Genomic DNA, 20,866 nt, shown 5'->3' on the forward strand with positions numbered 1-20,866 from the left:
CAGTGTCAATCACCTACATGGGGAACGCTCACAGCTCAGTTATCCAAGCACACAAAGTCTCAGCTGGAGTAGGATTCTAATTGTTAGCTCCACCACTAAAAAAATAGCAGTTGAAAAAAATGTAACCGTCAAAGGAATTGAAAAACATGAGGAGGATGTAATCCATAGCAAGCGTTTAACATACTAAAGTTTTCTTTACCAACACAAAAGACTTTAGATGATAATTCAAAGAAAAATACTGATGGAAGCATAAGAAAAACATACCACCAGTAGAACATACAAATCACTGGCCTGATATTCTCAGCCCTGACATTTTGCCCGACATTTCTGAAAGAAGTGAAGCTTTCCTTCCATAGGAGTCTGGCACTTCCTTCTTCTCTTTAGTCAAAGTAAGCAGCAGAGATGCCTTATCAATTGACCTTTCCTGGATGAGCGCAGTCAGTCTTTGCAATTAGAATGTAACACTCTCTAGTTGAGAACAATTTACCCAGCAAACTTAGTTTCTGCATATTACACATGCAAGATGTTGAACAGCTGCCAACCTCAATCAGATGAACGGACTGAAGACTCATCAGCATTTTTTAGGAAGTGCTCCGTAACAATTAGAGCATCATTATCAATACTGGGAAGACAATGTTGAAAGGCATTATTAGAAGCTGCAACATACACTCCTGTCACAAGTGACTTCTCCTACAGAGTCTGATACAAAGCACTGTAACAAGGAAGGCAGAACATGAAACAGAAGCAGCTGAGTTTGCTATACACTACCTAAATAGGTCTGAGCTCTAATTACCCATTTGTGCTTCTAGCCATCTAATTGGTCTCACAGCCAAATCACCAGAGGCACCAGTACTCAAACTAGCACCCACATCCAGTAAGAGACACAATGTATGGGCACAGTTAGAGCCACAACAAGAAAGGAAATTCAACCGCAAAAGTGCTCCTTGAAGCCTTAAATCATACTGGATATTGCTTGGTAAATCCTACTAATGCAGTTTGGTACAAGCTCGCAATACACAATCCTTTCCCTCACTGAAATTTAAGACCATAGGCTCTTTCTTCTACCTTCTTCAAGAGTGGTTATATAAAAAAAATCCATCAGGTTCTAGCTAAAGGGTAATCCATGTTTTTCATATTTGGAACAGGAACAAGCTCACAGCAAAATCTAGTCCAGTACATATTAGTGCCTTAGGTCTGTATGTGGATGTTTTACAGATATTTATTTAAACATTCAATTTCTTTTATTTTCTCTCTTTTAGTCTGTTCCTTTTTCTTGCAGGTTAAGAATTTCAACTGAGTTTAAATTCAGCGTCACAAATGACAGGTACAACATATGTTTGAGTTTGAGGCAATTTCTGTTACAATGATTAATAAAATATTACACCACTTCAGTTTTGAAACTATATTTTCAGTAAGTAATAACCAGCAAACTTGCCATGATATCTGCATTATGAGGACATCTTTCAATCACCCTTTTTAACTTGCCTATTAGGTGCTCAAATCCATATTGTAAGACAAAGGAGACAATTCTTTAACTTGTTTTAATTAATCAGATAAAGCATTAATGTAATTTCCACAAAAAGTAAAATTTCCACTAAAAGTAAGAAACTCCAAACTTCAAAGACCATGTATAAGTCCCATCTTTGCGATTGCTTGGTGCATAGGCATCGCTATGAGACAGCTATACTATCACAATTGCCCACTCTTACTGTTCTTTATCATACTGGAACTTCCATGAAATGTAATTGGTATAAGAAGCAGATAAACAGAAAACAGACCTGTTCACGAACTAGGTGAAAAAATTATAAAACCCCACAAAATTCTCTTTAATGTAAGGAAGCAGAATGAAAAGAAGATTAAACAAGACTGAAAAAAGAAGACAATAACTTTGTTTTGGACATACATTAATCACAGTTCACCTGAATCAATAACAAACTAGTACAAAAGTGCCAGACTATGGTGTTGAGCAGCACAGCTCAACAATATTAAAAAAAATATCATTATTACAAACTCTGCTAATCCCATTTTCCATGACAGGTAACAAACAGGCAATACATTAAAACAAAAGGGATATCCTTTAGATAAAATAATGTGCATCTAGATTGTCCACATAATCAAACCTGCATTACTGTTAAAATAAGAAAACACCCACATTGTAGTAATGTTTAGATTTTTCTCCAGGAAGCAAGTATGAAATTCTTACCAGGACCAAAAATATCATGATTATTCCATTAAAATGTAATTACACCACAAATAATTTTAACACATCAAAAATTCAATGGGATGGCACACGAAAATACGTATAAGGTTATTTATAAAAATCTACATGTAAAGATATACATTTCTTTCAATAGCTTTTTAAAATAACTTATTTATAATGGGTCAAATCAGACTTTTTTAAAGCAACTTGTTCTGAACAATGCTCATCAAGAGTTTATCTCTGCTTTGGATACTGTATCATTCAGAATTATTACAGGGTTTTTTTTGCATAAACTATGTTTGCATCAGAGGCCAACAGATAAGTTACCTGGGTATAAAGCATGCTCATTTCAAGTTCTAAAACAAATTACATACTATAATATTGGTGTACTGTTGGCATTAAGTACATGCTTTCAGCAACATAAAACAAGGTTCACAAATTCATAAATTATGAACAACTGATGTCACTCATAAGAAAGTGGCAGTTTTGATAACATCCTTTATGAAAAGTTTGGCAGAGTAAAACTTACAAAAAACTGCAAAAGGAATAAACATTTTTGTAGGAATTGTTCTGCCCGTAAGAGAGAGAGCCAGGCCAGAAGACAACTGTTAACATTACAGAACAGCAGTTTCTTTGTCTTGGAAATGTGTTTTGAAGAGTTTCTGCAAAGCCTGAAGAGCCTCTGAATTGCATTTCCAGTCCCCGAAAATTTTTGAATGTGCCTGTAAGCCACTTTTTCTGCTCTGTCTTGTCAACCAGCCATCAAACATCACCACCAATTCCACTGCTGATCGGTAGATACTATACCTAGCTTCAGTGTGTCTTCCCCCCCATATATCTCGCTCACATCTTCTCAAAAAAAGACAGTCACAGCAAGAAAGGATTTCAAGAAATCCATTTGTCAGTCAACTTCATGTTTGTGTCCTTTTCCCCATATCCTGAATTTCTCCTACCATTCCTGTGCTACCGTAATATTAATGTCACTCTGTACCCTTGGAATGTAACATGGAAACGCTTAACTAATCTCCACTTTCATGTAAACTACTTTTCTTTCTTTACTTCAAATGTTTACAGCTTTCAAGATATCGGGGGGAGTAGTTTACTGGGATTTAAATTTCTAAATTATATTTGAGGACAACACTGCTGATATTATTGTGTTCTAGTACAGGTTTTTTTCCACACAAATAGAAAAGGGAGAAATCAAGAGATTAAATTAGTATATCAATTTTCTTCTTCTTCTAATGCCATAATGTATCTACATTCATGCAGGAAACTAAAAGGAATGCAAAAAAAAAGCATTATATTCCAATAGACAAAAAAGAATGAATCAAGGAATCAGTATGCGTCTCTTCGATTAACTTTATGGTCAGGAAGGACAAATCATTTTATCTCTGCACATTTCTCTGTGTAACTCATAAAACAGGAACAGCAAAATCCCTTTCTTCTCTTCGGGAACTCCGAATCTCAGTATTTGTTCTTTAAACATGCCACAACTAATAATTAAGCAGTGTTCTAACTTGTCAGAACAGTGATATTAGAAAGTCAGTAATTGTCCAAAATAGCTTTTTTTTTTTTTACTTTCAAGACTTCCTAGATAAACTCTGTGTGTAACACACATCAACTTGCTACTCAGATTATCTGTCAGCCATTTAAAGGTTTTTTTTTAAGGAACTAAGGAATAATAATTGTAACAACTTCATTCTTCAGTGATGATTCTTAAATATATTTGACTTTCAATATTTTACCTTTAATTTGATTCTTAGCATACAAATCAGAATACTGCAGTAATCAGCAGTTATGCTGACTTTTCAAAAATCGGTCTTGCAGAATCGTTATTTATTCATCTCTACAACTCCTTAATATCACAATGCTTCCTTTCAGTCTTTGTTGATTAACAACACACTGACGCACTTCATGCAAAACCTTGAGGAATAATGAAACTATATCTGCATAAGCAAATAAACTACATTTCCAGTACTATAAGGGAAAAATATGCAAATGCCAAAGGTAACACTTTTAGAAGTATTAGTAACTAATATATTGAGGAAGTTAAGAGAATGCTGGAGCGCTTCTGGACATCTTATCTCAAACAGAGCTATTCGGAATGTTCCCAGATGTGCTTTCTGTATACTTCCAACTGGATTTAGCCTACTTCCTCTGCAGATAGGATTTGCTGGTAGTAATGCATTTGTAGTTCTGCCTTGTGAAGTACTAGCCAAAACAAAACAGGTTTATTGGAACTTATTTTTGTCCTGCATTTTGGTTCTGATCTACAGAAAAGAACAGTGGATAAGTAATTTTGCAGAATACTGTCCCATAATACTAGTCTGGCAAAACAGTGGATTGTCCTCACATGTGATGAATGAAAGAATCAGATCATCTGAGTGGCCATCATACCCTTCTAAAAAAAGGAAAACTTGTTTTCTTTTAGCTGCTCGCTGTGACCTCTATTTTGACACCATGTATTTTCACTCTTCAGAAGAGTAAACCGATTACATACAGATAAATTACAGATATTAAAAACAAAGCATGTGGAATAAAGAAGCAGTATTAGAACATATAAAAAGCTTTCTTCTACTAGGAAAACACCCACAAATCCATCACTTGACAGAAGTCAGCAAAAAGAAAAAAGCCTGAAATACCAACATCATCCTGAAATATCTCAAAAAGCCAGAAATCTTAGTATAATTGTAAATATCAGTACTAGAGCTACTTGGAAACTTTTTTCAAAATACATCTTAGTAAAAATCATAGATTAATTGAAACACAAGAAAGGTAAACAAATAACTCTCCAAAAGAGCAAACAGCTCATGGGTTAACTCATTTTCAAAAAAACTATTTTCTGTGCAATTTCATGGGCTACAAAACTATGGGTTATTGGCTAGATGAAAGTCTCTTTTGATTTCCCATAAGCATTTTGAGAAACATTTTTCGTCACTAAATTAAATTATTTTTTAAATGTTTGGTATATTCTCATATTACCATTACAAGCTTAACTGTAATTACTGTATTGCCTCCTATATCCTTTCAATGATCACCTCGACTATTCAAATTTCATGTAAAAAGTATACAATATTAAAATAATGTGTATTTAAAAGTTGAAAAAAGATACAGTAACATCCTTTTAAAGGGAGACGAGCTCCACGCAATACTATTAATAGGCTGCATGCATGAATCATTTTTCTTAAACATTAGAGCTCTTAGAAATTCTCTTGTTGCCATGCCAATACGACCTGAACCCTATGTTGCTCAATTTTCTAAATCCACAAAAATTTAACCAATTTTAGAAGGAGTGATCAGGAGGGAGAAGCAGATGAGTTCTCTATTTAAACACCACTGTCCAAGTCTTCTGACATTTCTCCTTCCAATTATTTTTTTTTTCTCTCCGTTAAGCAGTAGCTGTCTAGAGCCTTACCAGAAGACAGGGAATCTGGGTATTGCAAAGTCACGTCTACAAAGCAAAGAACAGTTCATGTAAGAATAACTACCTTCTTATCACAACCAAGTATTATGGGGACACCAGTGCATTAGCACAGCTACTAATAACTCAGTTCAGCTTTACTGGGCTATCAGACATATACTAAGAAAAGCAGCTGTAAACATATGTGTATCTACATATTTTGAAATGCAGATCGTAGAACTGATACATAATGCTACACACACAATCCTGTATTTCAGAAAACCCAACTGATGAATCTGATTGTAAGACAACTACTTTACCACAAGAATTTGTCTTAGCTAGAGCAATAGTGGGGAAGGCAGAAGTTTCTGAGGCTCAGAACACGCTTCCTGTGCCCAATGTCTTAAGCAACAAAATTAACAATGCAAGCATTTCTTCAGGACTGACAACTTGCTTTCGTGTTGAAAAATTAGCTTTGAACACCATGCAATAACGGTAGCACCTACCGGAGTAGTGTGATGGTCACTTCAATTACCCTTCCAGCAAACCTCCACGTAGCTTTTCATGGACTCAGCTCCACAAAAGAATCATGAAGACTACTGCAATGTTGCAGCAGCTAACACAAACACTATTTGACCTCGAGGTTTCTTTTATCCTTTTCTTCATTATCATTTCTCCAACTACTGGATATATCTCCTATTCAGGCGGTATAATTCCTTTAGCACCCTCAAAAACTGTCTATGAACTACTAAGACCATTCCTCACATTCAGAGAAAAAACTAACATGATTAAGTGTTAGAGTATGTCATATAACTAACACACTTCTCACGTGTCAGAAATTCCTTAATAAAAATTCTGAAATAAATTTCATCCTGTCATCTTCCTCACTTCACAGCACCCACTATTGTCTGAGAAATCTTTAATGTCTGCAATCTACAGACTATAAGTACCCATGCTTCATCCATCTAATTCTCTCTTTAACTTATAGCTCTCAGAAAACATTCACTGATTCTTCCACTTCAGACAATTACTACTATTTTTATTCTTTTGATTGGGTCATGAACGAATATTTGCTATTGTGTTGAAATTGCATTAGATAGACTTGTTGAATCAGTTGGATCAGTCAGTTCTTCCTTTGTCTGCCAGTTACAATAGATGTCACAGAAGCCTTCCCTATTTTAATACCAGATCAAGATCAATTTTAATGGCTGCATACCACTAACACACACAGCATCTTGTTCTTTATCCTCAGAAAGATTGAAGTCCTTTGAACTACTGATCAAGAGTGAAGATCAAGAAATGAAACATACAACATAATAATAGTTGATACAAACACTAAAATAATTCCGTGGTAGTTGATTCAAAAAAGCTGAGTTCTAGTTAAAATGGAAAACCAAATTATACTCCTACCAAAAATCACATTTTATTCCCACATCTCATTTTATTTTGAGTCATAATTTAAACATGCAAAATCAAAAGACTATGCAGAACCTGTTCAAGTCCAATTTCTTATATTTAGCCCAGTATTTTGTTGCCCTTCCTATCATACAGACATGTTTTCCAAAAGTGATACAGCCAGCCAGCTCTTATCAGCTGGACTATAAAGGAGAACATTATAAGGTATACTCTGGGGCCTTCTGGCTTTGTGTCACAGTTCCTGGGTTCTTTTAGGCCATTCTGTCCCAGATCACTTATATTATTATTTTTTCTTAATATGAGTGTCAACAAAAACCTGTCTGTCAGACTGAATTTATTCTAAACTTTGTTACCTGCTCAGTGTCATAGAATAGTTGAGGAAGTACTTCTGGAGATCACCCAGTCCAACCTCACTGCTCAAAGCAGCCCCAGTTAGACCAAGACCATGTCCACCTGCATTTTGGGTATCTTCTCATATCATTCTTCTATGAATGGCAACTCCTCTCTCTGTTCAGAGGATAACATTTTTAATTTTTTTTGTTCTATGAAGTTGAGGGAGAAACTGAGACAAAGAAAAGCATTTTAATAAACATAAGTCCTGTAGAAACAAATCATAAAGAACCTGACCCAAAACAGAACAGACATTAATATTCAAGAATGATCTCTGCTAGGATCACAGAAATTTTAACTTAGAAATGACCATAGATTTGTATCACTAAAAATTACTTTATTAAGATTTATGTTACTATTTGTAAATCTCTTCTAGTATTTCTACATATGCTTTACGATTTTTAAATCTATTACAGGATTTGCAATTCAACTTTTCATCTTACAATGACAATAAGACATGTAACTAAAACCTATCTTAAAGCACTGATTCCTAAATCAGGGCTTCAGAGTTTAGATTTACAGGTCCATTGTATAAATTAAGAGGATAAACTCAGACTCTAGAAACATAGATGTGTTTTGTCTAACAAGATGAAATTGCCACAAACTCAAGAAATAAAACTGAACCTGTAAATTCTAGAAAACGTTGCTGACCAGCTTAAGACTACTGCTCCTGTCTAAGTGTTTTAAGCATGCTTCTTTTCTATGCTTTGATATGCTGTACTAACAAACAAATATAATTTAAAAAACATGAGTAATGCCTAATATGAAACCTACTTAAAATCCACAGATGTCTTCCTCATTTCCATTCAGTTCTGGGATTTTTTATTCTTTTTAATTAGACAGCAGTCAAGCTGCACTTCTAGGTTTCCTCGAGTATCCTAAAGCTCACAAAGTAATGCTTTCACTTAAAAAATAGACTGCTAATATTAAAGAAGTGATAAGAACATTGAATGATCTAAGGCTTACAAACCTAATATGACTAAAAAGTAAAATTAACCACACACAGTAGTAGCCATTTCATACCTACACTTTTGGTATTACTAAATTTCTTGCCTTCCCCCTCATCCTTTTTTTAAAAAATAAATACTTCTACAAAATTATCTATATGACCTTTACACAACTCCCCTTACACCTGAGTCACCTAATTTTAACTGAAGAAATATTCTACTCATACTATCTTCGCAAAGCCTATGTTCCCTCTTTCTGAGGAACTTTTAAAACATTCCTCAAGATAGTCCATGCAGGTGATCTATTTTTTCAATGGATTAGCAACACAATACTACTGCCCAGAGAGATATTTTGTCTCTAACCAGTAAAACTCAAAGTCACATCTAATACAACAATTTTGGAAGGGAGCAGAGGTAACTGACATGGGAATTAATTCTCAGTTTCATCTCACCTCTACACTTTATTTACTACTACAAAAAGCAAAATGGATTTTATACTATGCAAAAATTACTGCTGCTCAAGTTTTAACTGATGAAGGCTTGGCAATTTGTGGTTCAGTTCTCTTAGAGTATGCAAAATACTGCTGAAAAACCCTTGTAGTCCTGGATTAAACTAGGCTTGGCAGAAATCACACAGTGGACTAGTTGAAAGATTGCTGATGCTTGGAAATCAAGAAAAAAAAAAAAAAAGAAAAAACACTAGGCATTTTAAAACATGAGTAGGCCAGCTGTTCTAAAATTAGTCTTGTTGTTATGAGCATTATACCAGAAAGCAATAGATTGTCACCACATGTCAGCTTTAGCTGACATCTGCCATAAGAAAAAAAAATACCTCCCAAGTAGGCAGCACAAACATTTGTTCATTACATATTCTGTAAAGGGTGGTCCCTATAGCATAACATTTTAAATAAATATGCAAATCATTATATCACTATTCTAAAAGATCTATGACTTCTACGAGGTTTTAAATAACCCAAGAGGTTTCACTCTTTTTTCCAGTAACTCAACAGACCCACCTGTCAGCTATGCAAAATTAGCATATAAAAAGTATTGGAATTTACACACATTTTGTGCATATACTTGTTCTAATTGAAACTGAAACAGTTATCAAAGTTTCAAAGGTTTATTCAAATCATTCTCATAGCCTAGTTTTGCACATGAAAAACATGTCAGATAACAAAAGCATCTGGCAACAAACTGCGTGTTTCTCATTCTGGCATTGTACCCATCACACAGCAAATACTGAGTGGCATTACTGCATACAGGACTACCCCAAAAGCACTGAAGAAACAAGCTTTGTAAGCTGTGACTGCCTCACTGTTACAGAAATTCTCCCATATTTATGAAATTCTTTTGGATTGCACAGCTGGCCCCTGGCCATCTCTACCCCCAAATACTTTTTCCAGTACTACCCCTTTCCCAAAATGAAGCTCCATGCTTTCACAGAACGAACATCAGAGCATTTTAAACTGATTTAGTAGAGGAAAGAACAGCTTTGCATCAAAATTGATGCAGTCTCTTACATAAAGGAGCCTTGCAACTTTGCACCAGCAACAGAACATGAATCCAATGTCCCTTAATAGCAAGGAGTCACTGTGTCTACAGTCACATTGAGCGTACCTGGCAATATGTCTACAGTGGTTCACAACGTCACACCTAAAGACCATCTCAGTGGAGGTTAACCAGGCAGAGGAAGAAATAATGAGGTTTCTTAGGTATGGCAAAATGTAGCCCTACAAAGTGTTTTTGAAGCAGGGAAGTAGTGAGGCATCATGCCCAGTGCTGTTCTATGGATAAGAGGAGCTTCCTCTGCCTGCAAAGATGCAATACAGTCATGAAAGGGAAAAATAGCTTAAGAGTGTCCTAGCTAGAGGAAGATGTTAATTCAGCCATCAGGGCAAGCCCTGATATGCTGGGAACCCTGAGGGATGAGGGAGCTCACGGGTGTCATAGCAAGGCCATAAGAATCTTAGAAAGTTCATGGTGATGGGTCACGAGGACATCATGCAAGCAAGTATCACTCCTATCACCCTAAGAAGGAGGATCTGGGACCAGCTGTACTTTAGTCCCTGGGAAGGTGATGAAGCAAATACTTTTGGAAGTCATTTCAAAAAATATGAAGGACAAAAAGTCATTGGGAGTGGTACGAATGGATTTAACAAAGGGGAAATCACGTCTGAGCCACCTAATAGCCTTCTACAATGAGATGACTGGCAAGTTTGAAGAAGATACAAAACCGGGAGGAGTGGCTGATAGACCAGATCACTGTGCTGTCATTCAGTGGGACGTCAATAACCTGGAGTAACGGACTGCCAGAATCTCATGAAGTTCAGCAAAGGGAAAGGCAACATCCTGCACAGGAAAGGAATAAGCCCATGCACCAGTAACTGTTGGGGGATGACTGGCTGGAGCACAGCTTGGCAGAAGAGGACCTTCGTAGACAACAGTCGAGCATGAGCCAGCAATGTGCCCTGGCAGCAAAGTGGCCAGCAGCATCCTGGGCTGCACTAGGAACAGTGGGTCAGTGGGTCAAGGAAGGTGATTCTTCCCCTCCGTTCAGCACTGGTGAAATGACACCTGGACTGCTGGGCCCAGTTCTGGGCTCCCCGATACAGAACAGACATGGACATCATGGAGCAAGTGCAGCAAAGGGCCACGAAGACGACTAAGGGATTGGAGCATATGACATATGAGGAGAGGCTGAGAGACTTGGGATTGTTCATTCCTGAGCAGAGAAGACTTGTAGGGATCTTATCAATGTGTGTAAATATCTGATGGGAGCGTGGAACAGCATGGAGCCAGTTTCTTCTCCAGGGGTATTCAGGGAATGGAGAAGGGGCAATAGGCACGAACTGAAATACAGGAAATTGTCCTTAAGCATAAGGAAAGCTATTTTATGATGAGGCCGGTCAAGCACTGGAAGGGGTTGCCCAGTGAGGTTTTGGCATGTGGCTGGAGATGCTCAAAACCCAACTGGACAATGTCCTGGGCAACCTGCTCTAGTTGACTTTGCTTTGAGCTGACGGCTTGTCCTTCAACGATCTCCACAGGTCCCTTCCAAGCCCAACTACTCTGTGATTCTTTCCTCCTGTGCTAATGACTGTGATCCCTTTACTGACAGAGACATCCCAGCCACTCCACGATACACCATGCTCTGGAGTGCAGTCACTGACATCACACCCCCAACACATTCAGATGGTTTTGACCACATCTCACGTACACATACTGTTTACCCTGTCTTGACATAAGTGTTCCTCACCACTCATGGTAGCCAACCAACTAAACCATCAAAACAGCTTCTCTCTCGCTTCCTCCCCCGACCCTATTCTTCTCCCCCCGGGGTAGAACATTCTTCTGTCCCCAAAAGGAAGGAAAACAGTGCAAGTCTGAAAAAAACTCTGAAAAATACAAGCAAAATGCTTCTGAAAATTGGCACAACCCAAATTTTGATGAATTATTTATGTCTTTCAGTGTCCTGCAGAACAGTAGTATATAATATGATAGTACACATTCATGTAACAAAAAAGTATTTTCCACATCTCCATTTTAAGATGATTAGGTTTTCTTCTGGGGGAGTTTCTACCTGTCTGGAAGTAGGAAGAGGTACTATTATCTTTTTTATGCAGCTGCTGAATAAGGTAAGCAGTGGGCTGGAACAGAGATCAAGTAAAATTAAAGATGGTTTGGTTTATTCTGGTTTGCAGTATTCAAACTGCACTAGAAAAAAATTCAATTATAAAACTAATTACATCTTTAATTGCTTAAACAATCATCCAGCTGACTTTATGGTGCTCTTGATACTATGCAGGTGCACTTGCAGGTGTTAACTCTGCAATACATAGGAGTTACATTGTAGTATCCCAGCTTGTGCACAGGCGTGCTAGGAGGATAAAATACCCTTGTATTACACACATGCACAAATACATAGGAAAGTTAACCGAGCTTTATTAGCAAATACAATTCCTTTATTGATACACCTATAGCTACTATCTGCTCTGTCTTCCTGTGAGGCATACCTAAACTGCTTTACAATCATTCTGGTTGACATTTTTTCTTTTAGCTTCTATATGGCCAAAATTACTGGTTGAATCTGAGCAGAACTTGTACTTTGAGACAGCCATATTTCTGACAATTGCAGGAGCATTAATAACTAGCACCACCTACCAGAAATGCCTGCCTTTTACTCTGAGGTTTCATCTTAGCAGACTGGAGAACAGTCTTCTCCAAAATATGTATTTCCTCTGTACATGCAAAATAAACCAGGAAAAATGCATAACTAACAGTGAATTGGGCCCACTACATTAAAAATGTTCAATCACTAAACTCTTTTGTCTCTTCCTTATATTTTATCAACTTTTAAATAGGAGAGGAAAGTTCAATTTCCTAAAAATTGAGAAAGAAATGAATGGCTTTTTAAAATCCCCTTTCTGCACAGAGAACTAAATTCAGCTTAAATTCACAAACATATTCCGCTCCCAGCATTTCTTTTAAACTAATTTAACTCTTCATTGAGAAATTAATAGCCATTTTTAAATATAAGCTGCCTAAATAGTCATACTGAGAGAAACTTCTGAATTTTGACAAGCATAATTTTTCAGAATGTATAATACATCACCTGACACGGAAGATGGTGATAATTAGACTCAACTACTAGAAACACTGGAAGAACAGGTCTAGGACACTGAGGTTGTTTTACTGTAATATTATAACCAGAGTTTTGGAGCCTTCAAAAAGAAGTCCACTCAAAAGGTAATTACCTCCTCTTCTAAGCCCTTTCTGGATCCCCAAACACCAGCAACATGACTGCTGCTTGCTTGCAGTGGGGAGCTGTCATCACTAGCTTGATATTGGTCTAAGCAAGTGTTTCAGCTGCAGCAAACACATAAATATGTTTACATGTTGCAATTAGTACAAACCTAAAAGCAACTGTATTGATTTGCTATTTCTATGCATGTTTTTGCTGTAAACTCAGATTTCACGTGCAGACACTGCTAAACTTTCCTGTCTATCTGCTAGACACTGCTGGATGAAAAAATCTCAAGTAACATTAGCTTAATTGGGTTCTGAAAGAAAACTACCCCTGCTTGAAACACAATGAAGCCACTGGAACAGGCTGTGAAAGATACAGGATTAGAAGAAACCACAGTAATGCGCAGAGAAGGGTGGTAAGTAGCAAATGACTGGCAACAGAGCAAGCGGTCCATAAAATTGGCCTCTAGTTGACAGTCAGTTCAGAGCTTAGCTGGTTCTTAAAATGGATCATTATATATTGCTTACGTGAGCAAATGCACAATTATTCATCCCTCTACCTTTGCAAACAAAAGTAATTCCTTTCCTCAATTATTCATGCCTCTACCTTTGCAAACAAAAGTAATTTCTTTCCTCATCCATACACATAAATCTAGTAAAATATCTCCTCAATATCCTGTCTTGGGTCTCATCCTGTCATCATCAATATCCTGTCTCGGGTCTAAGGTCTCATCTTAACACCATTCCCATTTACAACCAGAAGCTGTATATGGGAGCGCAAGGGAGCACTCACAAAACTTCCTGACACTGTAAAAGCAGCCCCCTGTCCCGGATTCTCAGACCATACAAAGTCAATTGATTTCAACTAGATGCTGCAGGCACCCATGCCTTTGAAGTTGCAGATTCCAATATACCAGCTAGACTTACTGCCATACAGTAATGTTTGCTGTTTCAGGAGCACAAAATAAATTAGCTCACTCACACAAATTACATTGAGCTGAAATACCATGTCAGTAAAGCTATGGCAGGATTATTTAAAATTATGATTGCACAAAAGACTTAAAGATGCTAAACTCACTTGGGAGTTGAGTAGCTTCAAAAATTTAATCTGGACACCATTTAAAAATGTTATTTTTGCTGGATGAGAAACAGAGTGGCTTCACCCGAAAACATTCTGTAGGGAGTCAAGGCAGTTCAGTAGCTCGAAATTGCCTGAAATGTCAGAAATACTGAGAAGTCTTCTCCAACTTCTAAGGCGTTTCCTTTCTAAGGAAACATTTAGGCAGTATATTTTCCACTAAAATAATTCTGCAGCATAGGAAGTGCTGATTTGTTGTTTTTCAAATAATTTGGTGTTTACCACTTGTATATTCCACTACTCTTTTAAATTCACTTTTTCATAATTTTCTTTTTGAAATTTAAAAAAGTTTTGACCATGTGGTTCAGTATGGCGTTTGCAGAGGTCAAATGATACAAACATTGTTAGCAAGCTATTGCAGTACCATTGGCAGTAATTTCTCCCTTCCTCTTCTAATACTCTAATTGATAAAATCACTGCATTTTCACTTCAAATTTGGTTCCTCCCCCCAAGACAAAACTACAGGCAACTTAACAGAAGGTAACATGACATCTGACATACAGAGGTCCACACACTCAAACCTGTAAGCCTAAAATATCTTGATGTCCAACTGATTTTCTCAGTTTTACATACATGCAACACCAATTGAAAGCCAGACAGGAGGAGAAACTAAAAACCACAAAACCCAAAAACTCTGAGCATGTAATTTTGTACTTCAATACAAATATAGTTGCTTCACTGTATCCTGCAAAATCTGAAGAGGCAGGTCATGGATTCAGATAACTTTTGAACCCTTAGTGCAAGAGGTATTATTGAAAATCTACTGAAATTATTACTTACTGTGCTTACTATTTAAAAGCCAGCATATTATCTAAAGATTTAGCTCTCTATTGCATTAGCACAGATTTTTTTTCAGCATATCAGATAAAGTAGTGTAGCTGGTCATGACAGTGTGGGCTTTTTTTATGGCAACCACTAAATTTATGCCATAAGTAAAAAATAAAATGATCAAGAGTCTATGTAAACATATATACATACACACTCCTAAAATTAAAATATGGCACTCTCAACTTTTCTTTCTCCCCAGCTTCAGTCTGCCCATAAGGAAAATAAAACTGTCCTGGCTTTGGCTGGGATAGAGTTAATTTTCTTCCTGGTAGCTGGTGTAGTGCTGTGTTTTGGATTTGGGATGAAAATAATGTTGATAATATACTGGTGTTTTTAGTAATCACGGACTTTTCAGCTTATCATGCTGGCCTGCCAGGTGCACGGGAAGCTGGGAGGGGACACAGCTAGGGCAGCTGACCCAAACTGGCCAAAGGGATGTTCCATACCATATGACGTCACGCTCAATACATAAGCTGGAGGAGGTGGCTGGGGAGCATCAATCGCTGCTTTGGGAAGGGCTGCGTATCATTGATTTGGGGGTGAGCAATTGCATTGTGCATCACTTGTTTTGTATATTATTATCTCTTCCTTTGATTTCCTATTAAAGTGTCTTTATCTCAACCCACAAGCTTCAATTTTTTTTTTTTTTTCCTTTCCTCCTCTCCATCCCACTGAGGGTGCGGAAGAAGCGAACAAGTGGCTACGTGGTTCTAGTTGCTGGCTGGGGTTAAACCACAACAAAAACAAAACACAAAAGCCCATAAGTCTGAATGTAGACAGTCATTTTACACTAATTTATCATCATATTTCATTTATCTGATGTTATTAGCAAAATGTGAACACAAATTTAAAAAAAAAAAAAATTCAAAAAACATTTCCACGATCATTTCCACAGCTTCAAAGGCAAGAACAGAAAAACTATCTTTGAAACTCTGCTTTGTTCTTTAAAAGAACAGACAAACCAGGGTTGAGGACATCTTGTAAAAAGTCAAGATGATTTATAACAAAAGATTTTAGAACATATGTTGCATATGCATGGTTAAAACTGCTACACAACGTTCTATTTTCTAGTTAACTTCTGCTCAGCCGGTTGCTTCAGAGGAGTAAAATATCATGAAGCAAAGGACAGAAAGGACAAACTCCGGTAAGAGGCAGGAAGCACATAAACATAAAGAATCACAAGGGTAACTAAAAATAAAGTAGACACACATTTCCATCACTGCAAGTACTTGCTTACCCATATTCCAAGTAGTAGCAGTAGTTCCCTGTGTTCACTGCAGAAGAACTGGCTAAGCTCAATTAAAGAACGGCACATGGCGAAAAAGGTAAATGCCACGGGCTTTTTATGATGCATATTTGGTGTTTAACGTTTGCTGTAATTTATCGAAACATGGAGAACACCGTGTGGTGCGTTAACCTTGGCCAGCTTCCAGACACTTACCCAGCCATGCTCTCATCCCTCCTACTCAACAGGATAAGGGGAGAAAATAAGATGGAAAAGCTCATTGGTCAAGATAAGGACAGGGAGCTCACTTACCAGTTGCCACCCTGGGCAAAACAGTCAACTATTGCCAATTAAAACAGATTTGGATAGTGAAAAACAATACCAGAAAGATTAAAACAGCACCTTCACCCTGCCTTTTGCCAGGCTCAGCTTCACTCCCCTGCTTGTCCAGTATTCTTGTCTTTTCTCAACGATGTTTTCAGAGGCACCACCAACTTTGCTGATGGGCTCAGCTGTGGCCTGCAGTGGATCTGGATCAACACCTCATCAAATCCTCATCTTCCTTGTCCTTTCCTCTGGAATCAAATCCTATTAGCAACGTTTGAGGAATGCTCATGTCAATTCCTTTACCTGAATAATGTTCACTATTCACAATTCTAGGGACACTGTACATTTCCCCTGTGTTACTGATTTTTTTTATCCAAATCCCTGTATTATGGCTGACATGACTAGCTGTTAACACTGTCCTGAAGCATGGACTACTTCCAAATATACCACTTTGCCTGACTGCTATAACCTCTGTGTAACAATTCTCTAAAACAACATTACACTTCATACTCCAGCCGATAGCATAAGATTGTATTTTACAGCTGTTACATTTCAGCATTTTGAAGCTCACCGTATTTTCTATGATGCTGTCTGAATTCTTCATGAAATAACTTCTCTTCCACCACTGCACAGATAGGGCTTCTGCTATGAGGTACCTTATCTCAGAGGCAGGGTTCTTAATGCTTATCACAATGCCATTTTTCTATTTACATACTAGGATTGACGAATAGGTCCTATCCATATTTTTGTTTACTGAGGCATTTCTTCTGTGGAAACAAACTTGATTTAGAATGGCTCTGAAGTACAGCAACGGAGAAATTTAATGTGTCTGCCATATAAAGGTAGGTGAAGGGAAGTGCAGCATTCCAAAAGTTAAAATGGAAAAAAAAAGTGGATGGTGGAATTCACTCAAGTTTTTTGTTATTCTTCTAAACTTTATTTTTAGGATAATTTTTGCAACACAAGTCTCTTCTCTCCCTCTCAAGCTTCTTAATCCAGTATGTTTAATTCCTTCAGTCCCGCCCACTGGGTCTGCTTCATTTCAAAAGCAGGAAGATAGTAGAAAGATTTCTAAAAATGGAGGATATTAGTCTTTGGCAATCAGAATCGGGAAGACAGAACTGTTGCTCACAAAGGCTCATACGATTGTTTCAGGACTGATCTGACATAGGACTGGGAGACTCTTAAGAACAGAAGAATTAAATTATCAAAGCTGCAGAAACTTCTACATAAGTGTTGCTGACGTCCCTTTCCATACAATAGCTTTTTTCCCTGTATCAAACAGAGATCAAAAAAATCATTCCACTCATAGGCAGTAAGCATCTCAGACCCATGTTCAATCTATTTCTGTACACTCTAAAATAATTCATACACAGAAGTGCAGCATTTAATCTTCATGAAACAAAAAAAATTGAGCTAAAACCTCATGAGAACTCCAAAGTTCTCTCTGAACTATTACATAAACCCCATTTGAAAATGTTGTCATTTCCCAAAGATTATTTTCCTTAGGAAAAGACCTGAAGCAGCCCAACACACTGACGCCACAGAGAAATTTATTTTCAGACTAAAAGAACGTGAAAAACATAGGCAGCAGCATGCAAATACAAGTTTCCTACCTTTCATTCACCTAGTATGAGACTAACTTTGGATCACTCATCTTACTAGGAACTTCCTAGTAAAAGGGAGAATGGTTGTAGAGCAGTCCCTGAGATTGTAGTAGTAACAGTTCTTTTGGCAAACTGTGAAGTGCAGATGGTATCAAAGATATGCCAATAACTTAAGCAGGAGCTTCCAATAAAATCTCTTCCAGTGCATGTTATACTCTGTGAATCACAGTGATAGGGGCAACCCTAGGTATCCAGCACTTTTATTCTACATGTAGTCAGTTTAACTACCTTACATGTAAGCACATCCCTCAGGCAAAAGTCTGTGCTCCAGATGTATTTGTATTTATGCCAGGCATAAGTTATTTCTAAACACGTAGATTCATAGTCTACAGAAAAGAAAACCATCATCAGAAACACAGAAATTACTTCCATCTGATCTACCTTCCAGTGAGAGAACCACAAAACAAAGTTTCCTCAGGTGTTCCTTTGCTCTCTTTCCAGCTCCTAATTGCATTTAATGACAAATATACAAATGATTTTAGGAACATGATAGCCTATTCCTGCTTATGAATGTTGCTCAGAGATTTAAAGCCACACACAAGCCACCCTAAGGATTCTAGGAGAAACCATCAATGTACTTAGAAGGATATCACCATTTTCCATCTAATTAAGCTTCTTTTTCTCAAACTGGGGATTGGAATACACACTTCCAAGGAGATAATTTACTGACAGAAAACCAGCGCATAAGGTTTAGACACTGAAGTGGCATCTTAATATTGGTGGATCTGTTTTAATTAGCTTTACTTTTCATGTAGGGTAAATAAAACATTAAGGAGTCAGCCAGACAGATAAGCGACAAACTGTTTTTCAAATAGCTCCAAGAAATGAGCAAGAATAAAGCTTGAAGAGTGTTATATTTACCTCTGCAGCTCCCAGGGCAGTTTTAAGAACACTGGGTCAGGTACACTGAGACACTGAGAAAATGTGCAATTTTTTTCCCACCGAGCTGTCAAGGCATTCACGCTGTGAATAGCTAACACCCTGCTTTGACAACCAGGCAAATATTTCTATTTTCTGCCATTCTAGTCATGAAGTATCTCAGTGTTGCCTCAGTTGATTTAGTGCCAGTTCAAGTCAGACTTTAGATGTCTGAGCTAGTAACCAGACCAAATATTCTTGATGAAGCCTTGTCACAAACTCATACACTGCTGCTTAATACATTTCCAAATAGTTAGATAGCAAAAAAGGCTGTAAAGCTGAATAGGCAGCAGAGAAGCAGAACACATGTTCACTGAACTGCCAGGATGGAGATTTAAGTAGTACATCGAAGTCAAATATGCTGCTGCTTCTATTTATTGTTAACATTGCCTTAAAGAAACGCTTAAACTTGCTAAAGACTACATAGTTCCTTAAAATCAATTCTTTATTTCCCATACTTCGAAAATACACATATTTAGAGAAGCACAACTAACAATGAAGTCTGTCCAGGCAGAACTGAGACACGGTTAAATGAACATACCCTATTCAAGGGGTAACTGCACATAGATACTATAAAAATTAATTTTTCTTAAATCTTTAAAAATATTAATTTCTGACTGCATTGCACATGCATCTATTGACCAGAAGTTTCCATTAGCAATACCATGACAGTGGAAGACAGAATGAAGGGAACAATACTTTCAGTGGGGCCATATCCCATAGGATGTGCTCAGAAACCACTGGATCACTACTTCTCAGCTTTTTTTTTTTCATGGGATAAGAATAAGCAGGCAGGAATCATAGTTCAGTGTATGAATACACAAATAGAAAAAGCAACAAAATAAATTATTTGGAGTACAGACTTTGTGCCAAGAGCTTGGAGTAAAGCACTTTTGAGACTGGATTCCATCCTTGAGCCATGCTGCATTACACAGTGTTCCCTTACTCAGGGATTCTATTTCAGGCAGGATTTAGTTTAGCCTTTTAACTCCCATACTTGCAACCTACAGAGAATTACAATGTCCATTAACTGAATACGCCATGAACAGTACTTACCAATACTGGCATAACCAGGTGTTGATGGATCTCCTCCGCTGTTCAAGGAAACCATAAAAGCTTTATCAGCAAGATCTGTAGTCTTTGGTAAGTCACAAGGATCAATGTAAAGAAGAGCACCGCCAAACCCTGCATCTTCTAACAGAGAAAGCTGAGGAAACAAAATAATATAGATGACTATGAACAAAAACGATGTTAAAACACATTTTTATTATTTCAATTACTGTTGAGATAGAGGCTTTATCATGTGTCAGGCTCTCACCATACTATGCTCTGTACAAAAAGAATAAAGACAGGTGTAGTTCCAAACTGCTTGTCATATAAAACCAGCAGCTATTCTTTGAAAAGACAAAATCAAACCCCCCCAAAAGTAATTCAAAGTCTTGTTTCCAAATTCATGACAAAAGCTACTTTAAAAGCCTAACAACAAAAATAATTCTTACTTTTAAATTATATGGAGCATGTTGAGGAAACACAGCGCTAACACTCACTAAAACTGCATTTGAGATTTGCTAATGTTCCATCCTCACCTTTTTTATTGTGACAGTGAGACAAGGCCAGTGTATTTGAGATTATATTCAGATGAGGTACTGGCCATGATTCAG

At 37.3% G+C, this 20,866-nt stretch overlaps 1 protein-coding gene across 3 annotated transcripts in view; it reads right to left on the reverse strand.

Moving 5' to 3' along the window:
• NAALADL2 (N-acetylated alpha-linked acidic dipeptidase like 2) overlaps positions 1-20,866 on the reverse strand; it is a 505,503-nt gene that overhangs the window by 168,318 nt on the left and 316,319 nt on the right. For all 3 annotated transcript variants that reach the window (XM_075418303.1, XM_075418304.1, XM_009940036.2), the window contains one exon: positions 20,262-20,412. In XM_075418303.1, coding sequence (XP_075274418.1) covers positions 20,262-20,412 — 151 coding nt within the window. The remainder of the gene's footprint in view (positions 1-20,261; positions 20,413-20,866) is intronic.

Source organism: Opisthocomus hoazin, chromosome 4 (genome assembly GCF_030867145.1).
Source record: "Opisthocomus hoazin isolate bOpiHoa1 chromosome 4, bOpiHoa1.hap1, whole genome shotgun sequence".
Classification (NCBI taxonomy): Eukaryota; Metazoa; Chordata; class Aves; order Opisthocomiformes; family Opisthocomidae; genus Opisthocomus; species Opisthocomus hoazin.